Raw genomic sequence first — 20,278 nt, 5'->3', positions numbered from 1 at the left:
CCCCAGGCTCACACTCCCCCGCCCCCACCCCCTTTGTTTTCCTCAAGCAAGCCTCACGGGAAGCAGCCATGGGGAAGAGCTTCCCGTCTGATGGGCGGGGAGAGATGTAGGAAGAGAGAAGAAAGTTGCCCCTGCAGCATCCTCATCCTCACCTTTGCAGTGAGGAGACAGGTCAGAGATGGAGCATCACAGCCAAAGTCAAGCACATACCAGGAAACAGGGATGGGGCTGGGGGTTGAACCCAGCCTGGTGCCTCCAAGGCCCGGCCACTGGGCACAAGTGCAGGGCCCCAACCCAGACTCTCTCCACTACTGGGGTGCTGCTGGGCCCCACCACCCCTGCCTGGGTTCCCTGGGGCTTCAGAGTTAGCTCAGTGAGGGACAACTCAGAGCCTGGTGTGCCCAGAGCTGGTGGGCAGGTATTTCCCCTAACCCAGCCCGCAGCCCAGGGGGCAGCAGCTCAGTGCAGGAACTCAGTGACGGGCCTGTGTCCCAAGCCTCAGGGACATGGAAGAAATGTGGAAGTTATTAAAGGCTGTCCTATAATAAGCACCCTTGCACCTGGGATTCTGCGAGTGCTGTTTGCCTGCGTACAGTAGACACGTAGTAGAAGACGGCCATCGTTACAATAACCATCACTGTTGTCCTTAATGAAGCAGCCTGTGTGATAGTGAGGGCTCCTCTGTCCCCGGCCCCTCCTGAGGCTGCCTGGAAGCTGATGAGGATTCCATGGGGCATCTCAGGCCTCACACCCAATCCTGCGCACCCCCGCCCAAGCATCCTCAGCAGCAAGCCCGGAGGCCAGTGGGGGATGCAGCAGGGACTGGCAGGTCTGTGTGCTGAGCTCTGTCTGCTTGTGTAGGGGCCTGGGAATGGGGACCCAGGACCAGCCTGGCAGAGGAAGGTGGCGATCGGCCGAGCATACAGGCACCAGGAGCCATCGGCACAGAGCTGCAGCGTCACAACCTTCCTGGGGGCCAGCCCAGTCTCTCCACCTCCCATCTCTGGGGACTTTGGCCACTGCTGCCACCTCCTATGACCAACACAACAAACTGTGCTCTGGCTATCTGACAGCCCCATGTCCTGCTCTGGGGTCCTGCTGCTGCCAGTGAGGAGGGAGATGCAGCCAGCACAGGCAGGGCGGCACAGTGACTGTCTTGGATGCATGGGAGCGAGTGGTGGCGGGCAGGCTCTTCCTCTTACTCCTGCCTTCCATGCACACGGCACTATGGTGTGACATTGCCGAAGACGGTCCTGTGAGCCTGAGTGAGCTGCTATGCTGGCTCTGGGTGGCAGTTGGCTGGATAATGTGGCTGCGTTGTGGCCTCACCTTTGGGCAGATTCACCCACATCACCAGGCTCATAACAGGCCCCACTGAGTCACCCACTTCCTGTTCCTCTACCATCCTCCCACTTAGGAAGTAGCTGACCAGTCATGTGACACATGGAGGACGCCCTGTCTCCAGGCCTGGCACAAGTGGTATCCACAGCCGGCGCTCCAGGCACCTGTGGCTGCCTGTGTCTGGAGATCCAGCTCTGAGAGGCCCCCCTTGAGGGGGCAGGTGGAGCAGCGCTCCCAGGCCGTCCTCCCCTCCTCTCCCGGCTCTCCTCTGGGGCTCCTTCTGCTCTCCATCATATGTTCATCCAGTCAGTCATTCCCCAAAACCTAAAGAGGCTCTGCTACCTGCCAGGAGTCACACTGAATGCAAGGTTCAGCTTCCCCAACCCAAGGCCCTAGCTGGAAATCTGAAGTCCACAGCTCCTTCAACCTGGTGGGTCCCACCTGGCCCCTCCAATCTGCTTTCCAACCCACCTCCACTCACCCAGCCCCTCCCCATGCCACCTCCCACCTCCGCTCCCTCTCTCCACCTGCCTCAGGCTTCTCCTCACTCCACGCAACCACTGCCTGCGCAGCTGAGCCACTCAAGCCCACCCTGCTGGCTGCTATGGACCCATTTTTAGTCTGGCTGCCCTGGGCCCCAAGGCTTCCCCACTCCTCACTGCTCACCCAACCTACACCCACCATCCAGCAAACGACACTCACTGCCAGCCTGGTGTTCGCACACCCTCCCCTTTGCTGGGCTTCGCTGTCTGCCCAGCTCGCCTCTCCCTCCAGTTTCTGCCTGGCCACCACTCATCTGCTATCCAGGTCCCCCTCAGAGGCAGCCTCCCCGAGGAACACATGTGGAACATAAGCCCACACACGCACAGAGCCAGAGGAATGCCCCCTCCTGAGCGGCACAGACAGCCCTGCACGCAGAGCTCCCACTCTGCCCTCTCTGGCGGTTGTTTCCGGTTGGTTATCCTCCACCCCAGACAGCTGCTGCTCATTCATATCCTAGTGTCAACTGCGGACCTGTGCTGTGTCCTAGGGATTCAAAGGGAAATAAGGCCCCCGCCCTACAGGGGTAGGTTAGTGGCGGCATTGGGCCCACAATGTGCATAGTGACAATGACACCAGTGTGAGATAAAGGGACACTCAGGGCCAGCTTCCCCGGGCTTCATACACTTTATCTCTTTTACAGTCCCCACAAGCCTAGGAAGCAGGAAGATCACCCCCATTTTACAGATGAATAAACTGAGGTTAAGTGGCTTACCAACGGGCAAAAAAAGTAGTTAAGGCATAGAGTGTCAATTCAGATCTAGCTCTGGCTACAAGTTCGTTCCAGGTTCTTCCAACCGGGACAGGTCCTTGGATTTTAAACAGTGCATTCCAGCTAGATTTATAGCCGTATCTCCCCTGCCACGGGAATCACACAGGAGCAGCAATCAGGGCTTGTGGGTCTAACAAAATCACTTCCTAAGTGACTTCTGCAAGGCTCTTTCCCCCTCAAAGCCTGGGATTTCTCATCTGTGAAGTTGGGGGAGAAAGATCGGGTGGCTCTTTTCCTGATTGCCACCTGTGGCTGTTTTGAGCCCGTCTCACCATTCTCTATTCTATCACCTGAGTTTATTTTCAGTACAACACTTCTCACCTGCTAAGAACAATTACTGATCTAGGTACCTGCCTTTCTCCTCTTATTACAATTTAAGATGCTGGGAGCAGGGACCTTATTCATCATCAAATATCCAGCCCTCTGAACACCCAAACGTGCTGGGCATGAGAAATATCTGTTAATTAACAGTGGGTTACAAATTTTACACAGTACACACAGGCATAAAGGAAAAAAATAGCATTTTATTTCATGTAACTGTCCAGAGTCCCTGCCTCGTTGGGTGTGAGGCGGGAGAGGAATAAAAACCCTGAATTTGCAAATCGGTGGCATTGCAGCCTCTTCTGGTATAACTAGTGTTTTTTGGGTGACCCTATGTCTTGTGGATAGACCCTTAGTTTTTAAGGCGTCTTCCTGTAAGAAGCACCTGTGGGTACCCATGAGTAGACATCTGTAGTCTGGTGCAGGGGAGCTGGGCTCAATCCACATGGTATTTTCTGGGTTCTCACTGGTCTCTGCTGCAGAGGGGCTGGCCTGGGCTGATTCCTGGACAGGTGACTGTGGGGCTGTGCCTGGACCTTTCTAGGTGAAGGGTGACTGGCTGCCCCCACCACTCCAGCTGCAAGTGTCCAGGCTGCCACCTCTGCACATATTCCTGTAGTCTCAGTTCCTGGTCACCCGTGGGGACTTCTGAACTCTGTGCACTCACCTGGTTCAGGGAGGGCTGTGGATGCTGAGGTTTATGTGCCACCATCTTCCAGGGTGGGCTCCCTGGGGCTTTTTCAACTGGACATCTCTACAACATCCTTATCCCTAAGAGAGAAGGTGAAGACACAGCCACCTGGGCTCCCAGCACCCCCCTGACTTTGTCACCCTTTTTCTTTTGCTGACAATCTTCTGTGGTCCTGAAGAGATGATCTGTCTGCTTCCTCATCTTGTCTGCCAGAACATTCCCTGCATCCTAACGTCCTCCCACCCCAGGAAATCCATGGAACTAGACAGGGGCACGTGGTTTCCTAGAGAAGAATAAAGAACATATCCATTTATTATTTTCAAAATATTATCTCCATTCCAATCCCAATCATGCACTCGCACTGTGTGAAGTCCAAATGCTCACAGACTGCGCCATATGGAGGAGGATTTCCCAGTTGCTCATTCAAACACAGAAAAGTGGGGGAGCCATGAGTCACCACACGAAGCCAGCATCGTGGGAGCACCATGCTCAGAAGAATGGGAGCCAAATGCCCATTGCAAGCTGTGATTTCCTAGCAGCAAAACACCAGCTGTCACATGGCATTACAATTTGAAGAATAAATGGCTGTGTGACTGCAAGGCGTTTAACAGAGCCAGGCACGCGTGGAGTACGGTGTGCCTCATCAAGGCTAGCTCCCATTCTTGTTTGGGATTCCCACTCTGTGCCAGGTGTGAGACAGACATCATTTCCTTCACTCTTTACAGGAGAGGGGAATTATCATTTCCATTTTGCAGTTGATGAAACCGAGGCTTAGTGAGATCAAATGACTTGCCTGTGGTCAGACAGCGAGTTAGCAAGAAAGTCCAGACTCCAACCCTGAAAATCGCCATGGCTGCAAAGTCCTGTCTGGGTTCTCCTCCACCTGCCTCCCCAACCCGAGCCCAGCATGGGAGCCCAGCTTCCGCACTGAAAGTTGGAGGCCTTGGGCACAGCCCACTATCCACAGAGCCCCTCTCGCCCTGCACCCCCGCTGGGCAGAGTGATTGTCCTCACCTGGAGAGTGTTTCTGTCCTTGTTACTTGATTACTTGCTGGTTCCTTTCTTCTCCAAGTGGCCACTTCAAGGAGCGGAAATCAGGGCATCTGCCAGGCAGCCCTGGGAAGCTCCCTTCTCCACTCACCTGCGGGGAGCCTGTCTGGGCTGCATAATTAAAAAGCCAGCTCTTTGTTCCCAAAACAGCCAAATTTGTGACTTCCACAAAAGTCCTGCCCACCCTGCCGGGAAAAGCTGGTGCCAGAAGCTCACCTTGCCCCACCCACCTGACCTCGGCTTCTCAGAGTGAGAAAAATCCAGTACAGTCATGGGCTGGAGAGAACAGCCCTAGCGTGAAACAGGGTCAGGACTGACGGTTAGCATATGAAGGGGCAGGTGGGGGCAGAGGAGTGATGTCGGGGAAAGGAGGGGCCACATGGGGCAGAGAGCAGGGCTGAGTGAGGCTGGGTACATCCCACCCCTCTTGGCCCATGAAATGGGAGAGCCAATCGAAAGCAGAGCAAAACGACAGGCCTGCAGGGCCAGACAGGTGAATGAATGAAGTATATCAGGCCTTATAAACCAGCCCAGAGGCAGCAGGATTTCTGCCCACCGGCTGGTGGGCTGTTCTTGTTTCTGAGGCTGAGGTCAGTGGCAGGAACTGAGCAAAGCTGGAGCCTGCATGCATCACTGGTGGTATCCAGCCCAAAAGAAGAAATTAGAAATTCAAGCTCAGCAAAGAAAATATGCTCTGGGCCAGGGCCAGCCAGCAGGCTGCCAGTTGGTAACTTGTGATCTAAATGACTCCAGGTTACCTTGGAGGTCAGATGTGTGACAAGGGACTCCCTATCATTTAACCATTGGTAATATGTAATAGATCAAACCTGGGCTTTGGAGGCAGAAATATTCGGATTCAAATTTTGCTCTATCTCTTAGTGATTCCTGCAACTATTTAGTCTCTCCATGGCCTCCCTTTCCTCATTTCTAATATGGGGTTAATAATAGAAGTGTCTACCTCACACCATCGTTGTGAAGATTAACTGAGGTTACTCTATCAAAATTGCTGTATATGACAAGCCCTCCTATGTGGTCTCTATGATTATAAGTAAGTGGGGGCACATTTCCTTAGGGCTGGGTAAACTCTCGATAAGCCCCAAATCTAACAGAGTTTATCACATCTTTTTTTTTTTTTTGAGATGGAGTCTCACTCTGTTGCCCAGGCTGGAGTGCAGTGGCACGATCTCGGCTCACTGCTTCCTAGGTTCAAGTGATTCTTGCACCTCAGCCTCCCGAGTAGCTGGGACTATAGGCATGTGCCACCATGCCTGGCTAATTTTTGCAGAGATGGGGTTTCACCATGTTGGCCAGACTGGTCTTGAACTCATGACCTCAGGTGATCTGCTTGCCTAAGCTTCCCAAAGTGCTGGGGTTACAGGCATAATCCATCATGCCCAGCCCTACCATGACAATCTCTACTCATAATTATTTTTTCTCCTAAAACTACTATATTAAGTGGGAAACTAAATGTGATTTAATTTGTAACCCAAACTTTTTTTTTTTTGCATGTACATGAATTCCCACAGCAATGGGGAAAACACCTATGTCAGATGAAGTGATAAACAGAGATGCCAATAAGATTGAGTCACCTTAAAAAACAAAACAAAACAACCTCAGCTTTCTCTACCCCGTGCTTCTGGCACATTTTAGCCACAGGAGCCTAGACCCCAATAACAGGGAGTAGAAATGAACATGTACGGAGCAAGGCTGTGCGTTGGAGGCAGACACCTTCAGTCCTAATGCTACTCTCTCCAGCTGCACGATCTTGGATAAGGCACTTAACTAGTGGGCTTCAGCGGCCTCACCTGCAAAGTGGGGATAATAATAAAGCTTATCTCACACAGGGGAAGGGGCTAAGGAGTAAAAATAATGTATGTAGAATGCTTCATATCTAGTAGATGCTCAATAAATGGTGGCTATTATTGTGTCTGTTGAATCTCCTTCACCTGAGGCTCACCACTCGTTCCTGTCAGTGAAGGACTGGCCAGTTTTTTACTAATAACACATTAGCCATCTCCCGAAGGGTTCAAATTCCATAAAAACATGATTTGGTACTATTCCATTGGGTTCCAACCACTCCCTTCATCCTTCTTAAGAACCCACCATTACTGTCAAAACACCCAATTTTCCCAGTATACATATTTGCCAATCAGTTCTATTAAAGAAGTATAATAAAGGATCTGCATTGTCCAATTAAAGCCAGAGGCCCAGCTCATGAAAGAGATGAGAGGACGCATCTTCTCTGATCCAGTCCAGTCTTATTTGGCCTTTTGTAGCTTGGAAACAGAGACGAAGCTGCTGCAACCACTGGGCCTCCGATGAGACTCTTCAGGAAGCGATTTGCTGGAAACATCCCAGTATCAGGCTGAATTACACGCTTGCTAAGAGATGGTACACGCTGGAGACTGGACGCTCTTGGCTACCGCCGTGTTGGGCTCTCCTGGGTGTTGTAGGTTTCGATTCTGAGGTACTGGCTGAAGAATAAAACCAAAGGCGCCTCCAGCTGTGAGCCGTCCCTAGCACGTCTTCCCAGAGGTCCGCAGGTTCCAGCGCACTTTCCCAAGTACCATCACAGTTCTCTACCCATTTGCGTTTTCCATCACCCCAGGAAGATGGGCAGACAGCTCCATTTTACAGAGAAGGAAACACAGAGGTTCGGGGAGGTTTAACAACTTGTCCAAGGTCACCCAACTTATCAGAGGCATGCCCGTTGTGAAGAATCATTGGGAACAGAATCTACACATTTGGAGACTGGGACTTATTTCACCCTTGGGAGTCTCACTGTGTTTCGTTCACACACTGACACCAGTAGGGTGCTATGCACAAAGGAAAACTGAGTCTGTGCTGTGGCCCTCCTCCAAGCTGCTGATTAGAGTGCTGGCCGATTCTGGATCAGGTAAATTCTGCTGAGATCTCTCTGCCCTCTGCTCTGCTTCTGTGGCTGTCACCTGCAGCTGATGTGTGCAGTGGCAGAAGTTCATATGGGCAGCGACTGGGAGCACAGTCCCTGGGGGTCAGACAGCCTGAGTCAAGTCCTGGCTCTGCCCCTTACTAGCTGCATGACCTTGGGCAAGTAGCTCTATACTTCTCCGGGCACAAACATAAGAATCAAAGGAATAATCAGTGCCTTTCAACAAGTGCTTACCATGTGCCAGGTGTTGCCCTAAGCTCTTTTTTTGCATTCTTTCATCATCTCAACAACCCTCTGAGGTAGAATGTGTGTCATTGTCCCCATTTTACAGATGAGGAAACACTAATATGAAAATCTCAGTGTCCCTGAGGTGATAAGGAAAATATATCCACGGAAGGGCTGGCTCTAGCTCAGTACCTTTCAGTAGCTTTTACATAGGTCAGAGGTCAGCACACTTTTTCTATAAAGGGCCAGATGGTAACTATTTTAGGCTTTCTGAGCCTTAGAGTTTCTGTCGCAATTCTGTCTATCATTGTAGCACAAAAGCTGCCCTATACAATATGCAAATGGCAAGTGTGATTGTTTCCACTAAAACTTTGCAAAACAGGCTGTGGCCTCTACTGGACCTGTGGGGCTGAGGGGTGCTGACTCCTGCCTTAGGTGAATGGTTTCTCCTCTACTTATTAGTGCCAATCTTGCTAAACTTCCATAAGTCCCTCTCTTCCTTTTGTCTTCAAAGTGCCTGAGCCCGACTCTTTGGAGGGTGGACATAATGTTGCCAAGAAGATGAGGACCCTGGTGATGGGCAGTGCAGCATAAGCTGGGGAAGCTCACTGTTTCCATCAGCCAGTGAAGTGGTAGGGTGCCAGCAGGGACAGCATTTGGATCAGCAGGGAAAAGGTTCCTGGTTCTCAAGAGCAAGGAGAGAGATTTGCCCAGGTGGGACCAAGACTCTAGGTCAAGGAAACAGGTCCAGATAGTCGGAAGCATTAAATGGGGGCCCAGTCAAGAGGGCCATGTTAAGGATTCGTCTGCCACTCAGGGAAGACGCAAATGCAAAGTTAAGGCAAAAGTCCATTCAAAGAACTGGGCAAAGAAGAGGGAGTGGGAGAAGATGTGGGTAACTTCAGACCTTGTCTACTGGTAGGATGGGGCCACCAAGATCCTGGCTGCCTCGGGCAGGGTAGGCTCCGGACTAGCCAAGAGCCGGGCCTACAGCTGAGCCCAGATGAGGATGTCAATAAAATCCCTCACAGGGAAAGCAGCCAGATCCTCCTCCTCCTCCAGGAACCAATGCAAAAAAAGAGAATGTCACATGCAAAGCTCATGGTGCCCATGAGCTCAAGAAAGCCCTTTTGCTTAACTGAATCCATTCCATTTGATAGACATTAGTTAAACACGTACTGTGTGCCAAACCATGGGGAGACAAAGATGGCACATATGCTCCAAGCTGTCACCATCTACAAGTGAGATAAATACATGCACAGCTTGACTATAAGACAAATGTTCACGGAAGCACAGCCCCACGTGACCAGGACAGAGTAGAGCTCTGACCAGGGAGAGGCCTTTCAGAAGAGTTTGCTGGTCAGATACAAAGAACAATCACTTCTGGACGCTCCATACTGAGCTTGAACGGTTCCCTGGAATTTGTATAAGATGAAGATTTGAAGATCCATCTGTCTTTCTAGAACTCTTATGAACAATTAAACGTCAGAGGGCTTGTTTTCCTCTGAGAAGCACCAAGATATCAGAGCTCCCAGAAAAAAAGGGAAGCCTCTTAATAGAAAAACATTAAAGAAAAAAAGGTCTTTTGCCCTCAGAGTCCTTCCTAGAGGTAGACTTCAAACAAACTGTGTATTCCTCATATCAAATGCCTGAAAGAAAGCCTCTTTCTCTTCCTCATAATTTCACTTTTAAGAGAAGTTAAAGCTGCAGAACTTTAGAAGGAATGGTTGTCAGGAACTAAACTCTAGCTCTAAAAAATGGTGTTAAAAAACCCCAGGCTCACAAAGATAATAAAAAATGCATTTAATAGCATGTTAATATACAGCTTAAATGTGTAGTAAGTCTTCTGTCAGTCAGTGCATTACAGGGATAAGGAGGAGAAATTTCATTTGGAATGCACAGTCAAATGCTAGGTATAGGTGCGGAGAAATCTGGTGCTCTTACACTATTAAAATTCCGTTCTATGAAACATCACTCCAGGTGCAGGGCGCTGTGCCAGCGAGGGACGCATCCGGTCCAGTGTGCAAGCTACAGTTTTCAATTAAGTTGTATACAAGTATTAACAAAAGAATAAAATTTATTATTCACAAAACTAAAGTGGTTATCATAAAGCTTACAAGAGAGTACAGCCTAGAACTAATGAGTTGAAAAACTAGTTTTAAAAAGAATCAAACTTACTGGACAGTTTTGGAAAATGATATTATAAAACAACGAAAACAACTGGCACAGTTTAACCACCTAATTTCTAAGTGCACTTTGTAACGTTCCTTGCAAGCTGCCACTTTTCCCAGGATAATGACAAAAAGCTTCAGTCAGGTGTCACTGGCTTATGGTGACGGGTTTTTTATTGCATTGCCAAGAGTGGATTTTAAGAAAAAACACTACAAAGGTTTCAAAAACCCTATTTATTCTCTAGCATCAAAAATAGCAACAGGGGGACTTATACAACTTTTCTGTGAGTACCCACCAGTCTATTTTTTTTTCTTAAAAAAAATAGAAGTTAGTTAAAGAAAAATGATTTGGTTTTTAAAAAATAATGTAAGGAAACACTTAATCAGATAGCCCAAGGAGTCATCAGAAATATGTGTAGCAAGAAAGCTTCATTTTCGGCCCTCTCTGGCCTTTGCACATCTTTTACTAAACTAGAAAGAGAATGTACAGTACCAATATGTTCCCCAACCTGCTTGGATCAAATTGTTTGTTTTTAAACCCATTATTGCTAAACCAGAGTGTTGACACTGAGCGCCGAGGAGTCCACTCATAGAGGATAAAATTGAGAGGCTGCTTCCGAGGACTGGATCTCCACCTGGGCCATTTTGAACTGAGTGCATTGCAGCCACTTGCGGAGGGCTGCCAGGCCAGCACTGCTCTGGCCCGAGCCGGGCAGCGTCCTTAGGCTGTGGTGGTTCACGTGGTTCTGAATAGCCTGGAGGCGAAGCTGGAGTCCCGCGGATAAGTGCTGTCAAAAAAGGGCAAGAGGTTTTCATTTATTTCTTTCTAGCATTCACGCATGACCCAGGGAGTGTCAACCGGGGCAGCTTCTTGCAGACAGAACTCAGGCTTGGCTCAAGGGTTGTGGGGCCTGAAGAAAGCACACTCTCAACTCTGCCAGTGCCCAGGGCAGGGGATTGCACTATGTTTCTTTCTCTTTCTCTTTTTCTTTTTTTGAGACTGCTCTGTCGCCCAGGCTGGAGTGCAATGGCGCGATCTCAGTTCACTGCAACCTCCACCTCTTGGGTTCAATCAATTCTCCTGGCTCAGCCTCCTGAGTAGCAGGGATTATAGGTGCGTACCACCACGCCCAGCTAATTTTTTGTATTTTTAGTGGAGATGGGGTTTCACTTTGTTAGCCAGGAGGGTCTTGATCGCCTGACCTGGCAATCTGCCCACCTCAGCCTCCCAAAGTGCTGGGATTACAGGAGTGAGCCACTGCACCTGGCCTGCACCATGATTCTAGAGTCATCCTGGCCCAAACCCATCAGAATAATGACATGCATCTTGACAGACTCACTGCAATGAAAACATAAAGCTGCCACACCAGCGCTGGGCTAACACATGAACTTGGCCCCAAGGAACTATTAACAACATGGACCTGGGGTGAAGGTGAAGTGCCCGGGCTCTGCTGCCAGGCTCCCTGGGTCAAAGCCTCGCTCCTCTATGGGCAACTTTGGGAACAAGGTTTTTTGGTCTGTGTTTGGGTTTTTTTATGGGTAAAGTGGGGATAGTGACACTTTGGGGGTTTGTGTAGGACAAATGAGCTAAAAGAGTGTTCAGAACGGAACTTGGCACATGAAGAAGCTAGGATGATAGCTTCTCTTCTTTCTCCAAGCTTCTTAGGGAGTTCTGTCAGCCTCCCCCTGGCACTCTGGGCAATGTAAAATTGCCACAGATTGCCATAAAACCGGGAAAGGGGTAAGAGAGGTAATTTAAAATGCTTCAGGCCGGGCGCGGTGGCTCAAGCCTGTAATCCCAGCACTTTGGGAGGCCAAGGCGGGTGGCTCACGAGGTCAAGAGATCGAGACCATCCCGGTCAACATGGTGAAACCCCGTCTCTACTAAAAATATAAAAAATCAGCTGGGCATGGTGGCGCATGCCTGTAATCCCAGCTACTCGGGAGGCTGAGGCAGGAGAATTGCCTGAACCCAGGAAGCGGAGGTTGCGGTGAGCCGAGATCGCGCCATTGCACTCCAGCCTGGGTAACAAGAGCGAAACTCCATCTCAATAAATAAATAAATAAATAAATAAATAATAAAATGCTTGAAGCTGAGAGTCCAAAAAACTCACTTTTCATAGAAAAAAACTAGTACCGAGAGGGAGTTTTCAGCCAGGCCCATGCCCCTGACAGTGGCCACAAATCGCACCAAGGCCGTAATCAGAACCCAAAGGCTGCAGTCACTCTTGACAGTTGCATCTCCCTCTTTTGGTGTCTGGGTACCCTGAGTTCACACTGCTTTCTTTCCACTAGCATTCCTCTCCAACTCAGAGAATAAATCCAGCAAAAAATTTTCCAGCTTTTCCTCCTGTCCCCCAACACTCTTAGCGCTACAGACAGGACCCGGTTTGGATGGAGCAGGTGGCTGGCTTTGCCATCTTAATTCAAGCCCAGTAACTCTGTCTGCTAGTCACAGCGTATGTTTGCCCCTACAACGACCAAGTGCCACTCAAGGCAAAGCCTGGGGCTGGGAAACACCTTTAGGCAGGAGTTCCCATCCAGGCTGTGGGGCCCTGACCAAGACACTCTTCCTTTTGGTCCTAAATTTCTTCATATGAAAAATGAGGCAGTAGGTTCCTTGTTGCTCAATTCTATCATTTATTCAACGTTGTCCTTTCATAACAGAATTCTTTCCATGATAGAAAATCAATTTTAGCAACTAGGAAATATCAGCAAATATGCCTGGGTGTCCTCAAAGGGGTCGGTATTCTATTCTTTTTCTTTTTTTGAGACAGGGTCTTGCTCTGTTTGTATATACACGATCTTGTTATCTGCAAATAGTGACAGTTTATTTTTTCATTTCCAACTTCAATTTCTTTGATTTCTTTTTATAAAATAAAGACGGGTTCTTGCCTGTTGCCTAAGCTGGAGTGCGGTGGCAGGATCACAGCTCAAAACTCCTGGGCTTGCAAGTGATCCTCCCACCTCAGCCTCCTAAGTAGCTAGAACCACAGTGCATGCCACCATATTCGGTTAAATTTTTATTCTTTTGTAGAGATAGGGTCTCACTATGTTGCCCAGGCTGGTCTCCAACTCCTGGCCTCAAGCAGTTCTCCCACCTTGGCCTCTCAAAGTGCTGGGATTACAGGCAGGAGCCACTGCGCCCGGCCTTGGCCTGTACTCTCATCAGTGGATGGAGGCTTGTTCAGACCCTGGGATGGCCTCCTCCACCTGCATCCTTACCAACCTCACACTATAGGACAATGGCTCCTGCCACCACCCTCTGCCTGCAGGGCCCTTACCTGGCCCACAGGTCTCCTGCATTATCAGCCCTCTAAGGCCAGAGCAGGTTGAATTCAACCTTCTCCATGGTAAATGGAGCCTCAACAACCCTAGGAATATTCTACATTCTCTGCAGGAAACCGAGCTTCCAGTCAGCCCAGGGGGTGACTTACCTTGATATTTGACTGAATCATTGGCAACCACATAGGTATCAGCTGTATGGAGAAAGACAAAAGCTTCATTACTATTGTTCTCTATTCTCCCACAAAGCTTCACTCATTGCAAGGGAAAACAGTCCACACTGAATCCCGTTTGCACCACGCTCGGGTGTGGGCCCTGCTACATCACTACCTGTTATCAGCAAAATGTCTTTCTGAGGCCAAACCCTGCTGAGCCATGGCATTTGGAGGTTAATAAGCACCCCATGAGCGCCTGAGACACACACTTTAGAGTAAATGACTGATTGTCTCTCGAAAGCTACCAAGCACAGGAAATTAAATGTGTATTTATTTAATTAAATCCTCACTTTCTTGAAATAGAATTTCCCCCACAGGATCTTTAGAATTGAGTGTCTGAGTGGCATGGTGGCTCCATTTGCCTGTAGTCATTAAGAAAATATCTCTGGTCAGTTGTTGGAATTCTTCCGTGAGTGAGAGAGACCACCCCTGGGGTTGCCTGGCTATGATCTGGAATGTGGGAGACAGTGAGACCAGGCCGGGTGTCTGCAGAACATGTGAGCACACACAACCAAGTGGAAGTTCCTGCTGGGGACCTCTAGCCCTCTGCTGACTCTCTGATGGGCCCTTACCCCCCTGATGTGGTCCTTCCTGGCAGGAGGCCACAGGGCGCCCTGGCCGCAGGACCTCCAGAAGCTGCTCCTTCTCTCTGCTTTGGTCTCTTTGCCATGCTTCAGTCCTCTAGAATCTAAGTAAATATTCATAGCTTTGTAAATCCAGAAGTCGAAGACAGAATATGGCATTTCTCAACGCGTGTTCCATGGAACTGTAATTTGGAGAGCTTTTAAATGGTGGAGGGGGACTACGATCCAGTATGTTTGGAAATGTTCTTTATTTCAGTACTTCTCAGATCTTTAATATACCAACACGCATCCCATCATTTCACTCCATATTCCTTTCAACCCTCCACCCAATAAAGAAACAGTGTTGTCGTGGATTGAATTGTATCCTGTTAAAATCTGTATTGAGGTCCTGATCTGAACTGCATCAGAATGTAACCGTATTTGGAAACGGGATTGTTGAAGATGTAAATTAGTCGAGATGGGCTCATACTGGAGTAGGGTGAGCCCCTAATCCAATACAACTGGTGTCCTTATAAAAAGGGGAGTTTGAACACATACATACAAACACACAGAAAGCATGCTATGTGAGGATGAAGACAGGGACCTACAAGCCAAGGAACACCAAAGACTTCCAGCAAACCACCAGAAGCCATGAGAGAGTTCTGGAACAAATTCTCTCTCCAATCCCTCAAAAGAAACCAACCCTGCCGACACCTTCATCTCAGTCTTCTGGTCTCCAGAACTTTGAGGGAATACATTTCTATTGGTTGAACCACCCAGACTGTAATACCTTGGTAATCCTGGGAAGCCAGTACAAGGGCATTCCAGGAAGCAGAGAAGGAATGGGCAAAGCTCATTGGTGGGAGTGTGCAGAGAATCAGGGACAGGAGAGAGTCACATGATGCTGACATGTGAGCTCTTAGAAAAGGGTCATAAAAAACAAGTTTAGAAAAGCAGAAGCCAGGCCCTCACACCCTTAGCCCACCAGATGGCCCTAAATGCCAAATCAGGGGACTTGAATTTTATTCCAAATTCAATACAACTTCTAAAGAAGGGATGCTCCATTCACCATGAGCGGAACCGTGCTCTGTGGCAGCAGCCTGCAGATTGGGGTGAAGAAGGAGGCAAGAGCCACTGTGGAGGCTGCCTCAACAGTCCAGAGAAGACTAGGGACAGTTTCTGGGGATGGGGATGGATTCCGCCTGCAGAGGCAACCTGCGAGCATCTGAGGATGAGTCTGCTCTTCCAAGTAAGGAAAAGGTCAAACAGGCAGAGGTTTCTAACCTGGGCAAACTGGGGGACAGTGATGGAATGAACAAAACCAAAGAAGGAGAGCCTTTTGCGGGGACAGTATGTAAATAACCTCAGATTCAAAGTTAGCCATAGCTATAAGCTACTGGTTTCATTGAATTCATCACATTTCCTTTAAAATAAACTTGGTGAAGTGATAAGCTGCATTTATCTCCCTGTTTTTATTACCAAGGCTAAATATATCTGGCTGTTGTTTGACTTTTAACATTTTGTTGATGTATACAGTTTACTAATTTGACTTCTATTTACATTTACTCCTAAACATAGTGTTTCTGTTGCAGCTAGCTAATAGTTGCCTTCTAACATGAATACCGTGTTTAAAAATGGAGCATAGTGTGTATCAGAAAACGTAATGAGACTAAAGCTGAAAATATCAGAAAATGCCACCCTCTCCATGCCTCCCCCTGCTCCCCAACCCTCATAACAAAACTGTGGGATTACAAAGGTTGGTACCAGATAAGGCTGTGCCATCTGGCCCTTAATAGGACTGGCTCCTCTAGACATTCTGAATGGAAAAAAAGTATGTATCTATTCTAACTGTCTCCCCCTATAATTTCTGCACAGCAAAAAGCCAGCCCTGGGGGGTCCTGATGTTATAGACTTTCTTGACCTTTGACTATTTAATATGGAAGTGGGCCCATACACCTGTTGATACTTGGGAAATACCCAAACTAACTTCTTGTTAAGAATTCTGAGGGGCTTGGGCCTCTTGATATTTGGGAAACACCCAAACTAACCCCCTATTAAGAATTCTGAGGGACTTGGGAAGAGGAGGAGCAAGGGAGTTCTGAGTACCCGGGCCCTGGGTGGACGTCTTTCCCAGTGCTGCCGCTAGGGCTCGGGGTCCATGTGAAGCAAGCAAGGGGAACAGTAATGTTGGTCTAAAATAATGTTGTTATTTCCCCATTGATGTAATCTATGACCTTGGAATTCTAAAATATACCTGCAAGGGACCTTCAGGTTTCTGATTTGCAAATCATGTGACTAAAGCCATCGGGTTAAAGCTCATCATTATTGATGACACGATATAACCCAGCCATCATTCTGTTTCAGGAATGTGAATTTGACTTATTGAATAACTTTCATTTTCATCCTCTTTTGCTAGTGGCTCCTACAGAACTGTCAGTAAGAATTAGATGTAATTTACTTTGGGCTCTGTAATGTTATAATGAGTCAAGTTGGTTGCTGTTTTCTTTTTCCTCTCTAGAAACAATATCCTGAGGACTGAAGGACATTTAAAAAATGGGTTGTTTTTCACAAAAATAAAAGTGCTACACTTCCTCTTATCTTGGTTCCTGCTACAGAACAAGCAGAAGACTTTCTGCTTGGTTGGAAGAAGGGTCATGAAAAACAAGCTTAGAAAAGCAGAAGCCAGGCCCTCATACCCTGTGTATTCATTTCAATCCTGCTTATTCCAGCCCTCAAAATTAAAATTGGTGGAGAAACTTTCTCTTTCAGCCAAGATGGAATAACAAAGACCAGATTTACCCTCCTGCCCAGAACAACTAAAAATCCAGACAAACTATATGAAACAATGGTTTTCAGATACTGGTCATCAAGAAATGCAGGACAGAGATCACTGAGGGAAAAGAAACAAACCAGGTGAGCCCTGAAGGTATTCCAGCTCACTGCCTAGAGGCAGCTTTCAGGTAGTAGCGCAGGGAGCAGGAATGCCTGGCAGTCTTCCTGAGTGAGGAGAGGTAGCCAGGAGCCCTGGGAGGTCAAAGTGACTACAGTTTGCAAGGTAGAGTACTGAACAGTAGAGAGCTGCAGAGAGAGACAACTTCAAAGATCTGGAAAGGGATCTCTCTGAGTCTTCAGCTGAGTGCTGGCCAGTATATGCAAGTTATAAAAACTGCCCAATACTGGAGAAAAAAAAAAATACTGCAAGAAAAAAATCCCTTGGTGATTACACAGAGCCAAGAATATTTTGTGTTCCTATTAGTCAGAGTGGAAAAATCGTGTAACTCATAGAACATCATGAGAGTACTGATAAGATAATGGTATACAGCAGCAGCAGTGAAGAACTACCTGCCCTAGAAAAATTGCTGCACTGATCAACACCTAACAAAGATTAAATGTTAGTCTCAGAAGGATAAAAATATTTGTAAGTTATGTAACTATGTCACAGAATACAGCTTAAGAGTATCTTAACATGAATACGAAAAACACTCATCACCCAAGAAAGCCAAATTCACAATGTCAAGAATACAATAAAAAATTACTAGGCATGCTAAGAAACAAACAAACCAAAAAGTGACACAAAAATAAGGAGAAAAATCCATCAACAGGGAATAAAACAAAAATGACACAGATGGCCAGGCGCAGTGGCTCACGCCTGTAACCCCAGCACTTTGGGAGGCTGAAGTGGGTGGATCATGAGGTCAAGATATCAAGACCATCCTGGCCAACATGGTGAAATCCAGTCTCTACAAAAAATATAAAAATTAGCTGGGTGTGGTGGTGCGTGCCTGTAGTCCCAGCTACTCAGGAAGCTGGGGCAGGAGAATTGCTTGAACCCGAGAGGCAGAGGTTGCAGTGAGCCAAGATAGTGCCACTGCACTCTAGCCTGGCAACAGAGCAAGACTCCATCTCAAAAAAAAAAAAAGTAGACACAGATAACAGAACTAGTAGAAAAGGACAGTAAAACAGTTATGATAACTATATTCAACATGATCAAGCAGGCAGAAGAAAGATTGAGCATGTTGAGTAGAGGCACTGAATAAAATATTTAAAGAAACAATGGCTGATACTTTTTCAATCTAATGAAAACTATAAATCCAAAGATTCAAGAAGCTCACCAAACCCAAGCACCAGAAATATGAAGAAAATTCTACCAAGGAATAGTATCAGCAAATTGCTTAATCATAGTGGCAAAGATAAAATCTCCAAAGCAGCCAAAGAAAAAAGATGAAAAACATAAGAACGAGAGATTTCTTGTTGGAAACAATGTAAACAAAAAGACCATCGAGAAGTAATATCTTTAAAATATTGAAAAATAAAAACTTTGAAATTGTCCATCTAGAATTCAATACCCAGCAAAATTTTCTTTCAAAAATGAAAGCAAAATAAAGCTTCTGAGACATACAAAAGCTAAAATAATTAATCACCAGTTTACATGCACAGGAGACTTTACAGAAAATCCTTTGGGAAGAAGGAAAGATAAAAGATGAAATGTTTAGATCTATGGAATGAAATGAAGAACACTAAAAATGGCAAATATAAATATGGCAATAGCAAATATAAAACTTGTTTGACATCTCTTTCAAAGATAATCAACTGTTTAAAGCAAAAATAATAATGTATGGCTTGCTTTATAAAATATATAGAAGTAAAATGTATGACAATAATAGCACAAAGTAAGTGGGTAGGAAATGGAGGTATATCACTGTACAATTCTTATACAATATATGAGGTGGTATAATATTCCTTGAAGGCAGACTGTGATCAGTTAAAAATGTATACTATAAACTCTAAATCAACCACTAACACAACAACAAAGACATATAGCTAATGAGATAATTTAAAAACGCACTTCTAAATAACTTATGAGTCAAAGATGAAACCAAATTGGAAACTAACATTCTGATCTGAATGGAAATGAGAATATATCAAAATCTGGGGGAAAGCAGCTAAAACAGTACTTGAAAGGAAATTTAGAGCACTAAATGCTGATGTTCGAAAAGAAGAAGGTTCTCAAGTTAATGACCTTAGTTGCCATCTCAATTTATCTTAATTAGACAAAGAAAAGGAAATTATACCCAAAATTTAATCATAAAAACCTTAATCCAAAAGAAAGCACAAAAAGAACAGGAGACAAAGAACAGATGTGAAATACAGAAAACAAGCAGTAAGATAATAGATTTAAACCCAACAATATCACAAAACACATTAAATGAAAATGATCTAAAAATCCCAGTCAAAAGGAAGAGATTGTCAGATTGGATTTTTTTTAAAGCAATATCCAACTTTATGCTGACTATAGGAAATGCAGTTTAAATACAAAGACAGACAGGTTAAAAATAAAAGGATGAAAAAAAAATATGTACCATCCTAACATTAGTCAAAAGAAAGCTGGACTATCAAAACTACTGGAGTGCAGTGGTGCAATAATGGATATACGGTAAATGGTACTATTTAAAATGTGCAGTTAAGTCTTGACTTACATTATGCCATGTACCACAATCAAGATAAAGAACATATCTATCACCTCCCAAAGTTTTTTCAGGCCAGACAGAGTGGTTCGCACCTGTCATCCTAGCACTTTTGAAGGCCAAGGTGGACAGATGGAGTTCAAGACCAGCTTGGCCAAAGTGGTGAAAACCCTTCTGTACTGAAAATACAAAAATTAGCTTGGCATGGTGGCAGGTGCCAGTGGTCCCAGCTATTAAGGAGACAAAAGCATGAGAACCCCTTGAACCTGGGAGGCGGAGGTTGCAGCAAGCCAAGATCGCCCCACTGCACTCTAGCCTGGGCAACAGAGAGAGACTCCATTGCAAAAACAAAGCAAAACAACTAAACTAAAAATATTAGCAAAGATGACATTTCATAATTTCAATTCATTAAGAAAATACAGCAATCCTAAACATGTATAAGCCTAATAATAGAGCTTCATAATACATTAAGCAAAAATAAATCCATGTTGAGAGATATTTCAAAAGTCCTTTTTCAATAAGTGATAGAATAAGTTAACAGGCATAACAAGAAGAACATAGAAGACTTGAGCAATACAATCAACAAGTTTGAACCAACTTATATAGGAAACTCCAAGCAACAACAGCAAGTCACATTCTTTTCTAGTGCACACAGATCATTTACTAAGATACATAATATTCTGGGCTATAAAGCAAGTCTCGATAATTTAAAATGAGTCAAATTATAT

General features: G+C 46.3%; 1 protein-coding gene across 50 annotated transcripts in view; it reads right to left on the bottom strand.

Moving 5' to 3' along the window:
- Window positions 1–9,641: 9,641 nt before the first annotated feature.
- UNC79 (unc-79 subunit of NALCN channel complex) overlaps window positions 9,642–20,278 on the bottom strand; it is a 287,437-nt gene continuing 276,800 nt past the window's right edge. For all 50 annotated transcript variants that reach the window (XM_054240312.2, XM_078335677.1, XM_078335682.1 and 47 more), the window contains 2 exons: window positions 13,460–13,501; window positions 9,642–10,810 (listed from right to left, as the gene is read on the bottom strand). In XM_054240312.2, the coding sequence (XP_054096287.2) occupies window positions 10,610–10,810; window positions 13,460–13,501 (243 nt within the window). In that variant the 3' untranslated portion in view covers window positions 9,642–10,609. The remainder of the gene's footprint in view (window positions 10,811–13,459; window positions 13,502–20,278) is intronic.

The sequence above is a fragment of the Callithrix jacchus genome, chromosome 8 (assembly GCF_049354715.1).
Source record: "Callithrix jacchus isolate 240 chromosome 8, calJac240_pri, whole genome shotgun sequence".
Classification (NCBI taxonomy): Eukaryota; Metazoa; Chordata; class Mammalia; order Primates; family Cebidae; genus Callithrix; species Callithrix jacchus.
Note: the sequence above shows the minus strand (reverse complement) of the source record. Positions and strands in the feature narration are given on the sequence as shown.